The 4,859-nt window shown below is 39.2% G+C and overlaps 1 protein-coding gene across 1 annotated transcript; it reads left to right on the top strand.

Moving 5' to 3' along the window:
* The first annotated feature begins 883 nt into the window (after positions 1-883).
* Positions 884-2,044, top strand: LOC135618362 (protein GOS9-like). Its single transcript, XM_065119245.1, has 3 exons — positions 884-942; positions 1,357-1,545; positions 1,627-2,044. The coding sequence occupies exons 1-3, from the start codon at positions 940-942 to the stop codon at positions 1,861-1,863; spliced, it is 429 nt and encodes a 142-aa protein (XP_064975317.1). The 5' UTR covers positions 884-939; the 3' UTR covers positions 1,864-2,044.
* Positions 2,045-4,859: the final 2,815 nt, after the last annotated feature.

The following is a 4,859-nucleotide window of genomic DNA, read 5'->3' as shown; positions in this document are numbered from 1 at the left end:
CCGAGGACGAGTGAAAAACTCCATAATTGAAAGAATCCTGCAGTTTGTTTTTCAGCTTTATGAAGGACAAATCAAACAGTGCCTTCTCCTTCAGTGTTCACTATTTCATGAGCTGGAGTGGGCTACCACAAACAATCCTTAGTTTGGCCTGTTATGGATGAACCGATAGGAAAGCAATTCTTGGCTTCGGAATTCAATTGGCCATCTCTCATAAGCAACCATCAATTTCAGCTCTTACCCAGTCAAGTTGGCTTAAAAATGCATGCTCAAATCACAAGTCATCTTCCTCACCACACACTATTATGTGCACACGCATTTATCCTCTCCTTGTACCAAATTATTTTTGGGTGGAACAGATCCACTTTCTGGTTCCATGGATCACTCAATAGCTAGCAAAGATTGACATCCATTCCAATAAACCACTTAAAAGCTGTACCGTCGACCGAACGAGCACAAGGGAAGGGAGTATGCATTATATGCTACGTTCAGGCCCTTTGAGTGAAGATTGGCAGCCATACACCAAACTTTCGTACGCTCACAAGTCTTTAAGGTTCTGCATGCAGAATGTGCAGCTAAGCATTTCCACCATGGAAGGACATATGCGACGTAGATGCTTGCCAAGCCATCCAACGTGAGATGGCTAAGATGACCATGAGATTCACGTTTACGTACCACAGCTTCCATCCTTGGCCGACACCCAAGTGTTACGAAGGATGAGATGGAGAGGGATCATCATCTCCAATTCAGCCCTTGTAGGTGTTTCTTTTGACTTCATCGCTTGCAGAACCTGATGTGGGTCGATCACGAGATTCACGTTTATGTAGGCACATGTTAACCTTGGAGGGCTACAAATACCCCCATCCTCTTCCCAAAGGGAGGACGTGCAGCATCCACCGTCTTCCCTAAGTTTCTTCCTGTGCAAAAGAAAGGAGTCTGCAAATGGTGAGAGAGGAGGCTTTGCCTCCGTGACGTCGTTCGTTCTCTTTATACATTCTTGCTGTGCAAATTGTGTGTGTGTTGTTGCACTGTGTAAGGTTCGATGCATGGTTTATAACGTAATGGCGTTTATTTGCATGCACTGTGTTGTTGCACTTGTGTAGGTAGCGATCACGAGTTTCACGTTTACGTAGGTACTATGCGTTTAACGTTTTATTTGAGGAAGATGGTTATGGGCCCACCAATGTAATATAGGTCCCAGAGGAAGGACGTGCATCATCATCGTCATCTTCTTCTCTTCTTGTCCACACACACATCCATATCTACATGCAAATGGTTCTTTCTCTTGATCCATTTCCTGCTGTGCAAGGTTTTGATGCATGGTGGTATATAACGTGATGGTGTCGTGCATGCGTGCAGGCGGGAGAGATCAAGGTGGGGCTGTGGGGTGGCAACGGAGGGTCTGAATGGGACATGGGGGCTGCCGACCGCATCACCGAAATCAAGATTGGCGCCGTAGAGGCCATCGACGCCATCGTGATCACCTTCATCCGTAATGATCAGACGGAGACCAAGCACTTCGGCAGCATCGATTTCAAACCCTACGTGGTTCGTCCACTTCGTCATCTTCCTCCTAATTAACATTATCGATTGGTTGTACCTCAATGACAGAAAAGTGTCGTTGTTCAGATTTCTCTGCAAGAGGACGAGTATCTTGTGGGCGTCGAGGGGTCTGTGGATACGATGTGGGGATTAACTCTGGTGAGGAACCTGACGCTGAGGACCAACAAGGACAGCTATGGACCTTTCGGCTCCAGTGGCGGAATACCTTTCTCTGTTCCGCTAGTCTCGGGTAAGATCATTGGCTTCTTTGGACGTGCGGGCGAAATGATTGAGGCCATCGGAGTTTACCTGGCACCGAACTAGACCCCTTGGACTGATACTGCTGCTTCAATAAATGAGTCTTGCTAATACTTGGACTCCATAATAAATGAACTGAAATGAACTGTTACTGTCATCGTACTCCCTCCGTCTCCTCCTTGTAGTCAAAGTTGGAGGTTATCATGAATAAAATAAATAAAGGTCCAGTTTGAATAAAATAAATAAAGTCACATATATATATGTATATACATATGTATATACATATATATATATGTATATACATATATATATATGTATATACATATGTATATACATATATATATATGTATATATATATATATATATATTCATATATACATGTAGATATATACATATGTATATACATATATATATATAAATATATATATATTCATATATACATATAGATATATACATATGTATATACATATATATATAAATATATATATATATATATATATTCATATATACATATAGATATATACATATATATATATATATACATATATATAGTTTTTTTAAGACTCCTAGGACTTGTGTTAATATTCACATTAAAACCAGCTTTGGAATAACATGGAATACGCATGTATGGTCTCATACAGGATGTGGAAAATCAAGTTTTACTTCTTGATATTACCAGGATGCCACGTATAATTGAGCTTAACCAATGGATGGTCTCATGCAACGCATGTATGCTATAGATAAATAGTTTATAAATATCTCAACCGCTCCTTAGAGGATGACATATCACGATTCCAAATTACCTGTACTATTCCACATCTCTAATGGTGAGAGGCTTTCCTCCCCTCTTTTCTTTCTCTCTCTTTTTGGAACTAAGAAGACTTGGCTAAGATCGGAGGAGGTGACATGGTTTGCTTGTGTCCGAGCAAAGGTATCTTGAAGGGTGGGGAGGAACACAAAAAAAATAAGAGGATGTAAAGGGATTGATAGAGATGACACAGGGTATCAATAGGCACGAGGTCCACTCCTACTTGGGAAAAGGAAGCTTCTTCGACCTTTTAGCAAAAGGAAGCTCTCACGAGGTCAAGTGTGCCCGAAACTTTTGCATGACCATGGGCATGTTTGTTCGCACGAAAAATGATGGACATGATGCATTGTTGGAACATTATTTTTATTTTTAAATTAAATGAGAATTAATTACTTCATTTCTTGAGTAGCATCGGAGATAAAAACTCACGAAACTTTTGTGAATGATAGAAGCTCGTAAAGAGTTGTCTCTTGATTTACAATATAAAAACCTACTAATGAGTCAAATTAATCATGTAATATATATAAGATTGAAAATTAATTCAATCCAAAGATGTAAGTTTATTAAATTATGAATTAAAGATAATATATTATCTATTCAGCTGCATATATTTTTTATAAAATTTTCACTCATTTAGGATAACTATTTGATACGAAGTTAGAAAATTGAATAATGGTACGTTTAAGTCAAATTGATTAATATTTATATTTAGATTTGACAGTAATTCAATCCAACTTAAATTTATTAAGACATATAGTTTTTTTGTTGGAAATTAATAAAAAGTTTGAATGAATTAACATGTCCCTCTCTTATTTATACAGATTAGGAGGGAGGATTTCCCTCAACAGAATAAAAGATTTCCCTCAACAGAGTAGAGAGTTTTCGTTGGGGAAATCTTATCTGCTATCATGCCCCCACAAGATAGTGCTCTTGTCAATGACACCAATCTTGGATCATTGTAATATAAAAAGTTCACAAGCGAGAGGCTTTGTGAGTGAGTTGGCTAACTGATCAGCCAAATAGACATGAAAACTCATAGCTGACGGCGGACAACTTGATCTCGCTCAAAATGGAAGTCAATAGCAATATGTTTCATGTGGGAGTGGAGCACCGGATTAGCGCACAGATAGGTAGCTCCGATATTATCACAATATATTATAGGAGTGGCGTTAATGTCGAGTTCCTTGAGCAGATTTGTGACCCAATTGAGTTCTATAGTGGCAGTGGCGATGACACGGTATTCAGCTTCAGTTGTAGACCGTGCAACTATCTTTTGCTTCTTAGAATTCCATCTGATTGCATTAGTGTCAAGGAAGACAATATACCTCGATATGGATATTCTATCATCAAAGTTGCCTGCCCAATCGGCATCGGTAATGGCATGAAGCTGAAGTGGAGAGTGTTTACAAACAAAGAGACCATGATTGAGGGTCCCCTTAAGATATCGTAGGATTCGTTTGACTACAGACCTATGCATAGTAGATGACCTCCGTATAAACTGTGATAATTTGTTGACTCCAAATGAGATGTCAGGATAGGTGAGAGCTAAGTACTGTAGGGAACCAATGACTTGTCGGTATTGAGTGGGTTCCATAGTAGGACTTCTATCAGATAATTTGAGAGAGCTACTGGTAGATAGAGGAGTGGTAACCACTTTTGCGTCCAGCATGTTTATTTTGGACAATAAATCTTGAATGTACTTTCTTTGTGATAGAAAGAAACCGGAAGATGTGAATATAGCCTCGACGCCCAAAAATTAATTTAGGGGTCCTAGATCTTTGAGCTAGAATCGAGCTGCCAACTATTCGATGAACAATTGAATTTCTATAGGGTTGTTGCCTATAACAATGATGTCATCCACATATACCAGAATATATATTGCATCACTATGGTGTTGTGGTAAGAATAACGAGGAATCGGATTTGGAGTTGAGAAAGTCAACTGAATTCAGAAAAGAGCCAAGTTCAGTGTACCAAGCTCTTAGAGCCTGATGAAGTCCATAAATAGCTTTTCAAAGTTTGCAGACATGCCTTGGATATTAAGGATGAGTGAAACCAGGAGGTTGGTGCATAAATACATCTTCAGTTAGAGTCCCCTATAAAAAGGCATTATTAACATCCAATTGGCGTAATTGCCAACCCTTAGTGGTGGTTAGACTCAGGATAAGTCTGATTAAAGTGGGCTTAATAATGGGACTAAATGTCTTAGTGAAATCAACTCCAAGTCTTTGATGAAACCCTTTGGCGACGAGGCG

Source organism: Musa acuminata, chromosome BXJ2-8, assembly GCF_036884655.1.
Source record: "Musa acuminata AAA Group cultivar baxijiao chromosome BXJ2-8, Cavendish_Baxijiao_AAA, whole genome shotgun sequence".
Classification (NCBI taxonomy): domain Eukaryota; kingdom Viridiplantae; phylum Streptophyta; class Magnoliopsida; order Zingiberales; family Musaceae; genus Musa; species Musa acuminata.
The sequence above is the reverse complement of the archived record's forward strand: the minus strand, read 5'-3'. Positions and strand labels throughout refer to the sequence as shown.

Excerpts from the sequence above, each read along its gene's own strand:
- LOC135618362 (XM_065119245.1), top strand. Across the intron at positions 1,546-1,626 it reads TCGATTTCAAACCCTACGTG|ATTTCTCTGCAAGAGGACGA; the intron begins GTTCGTCCACTT and ends GTCGTTGTTCAG.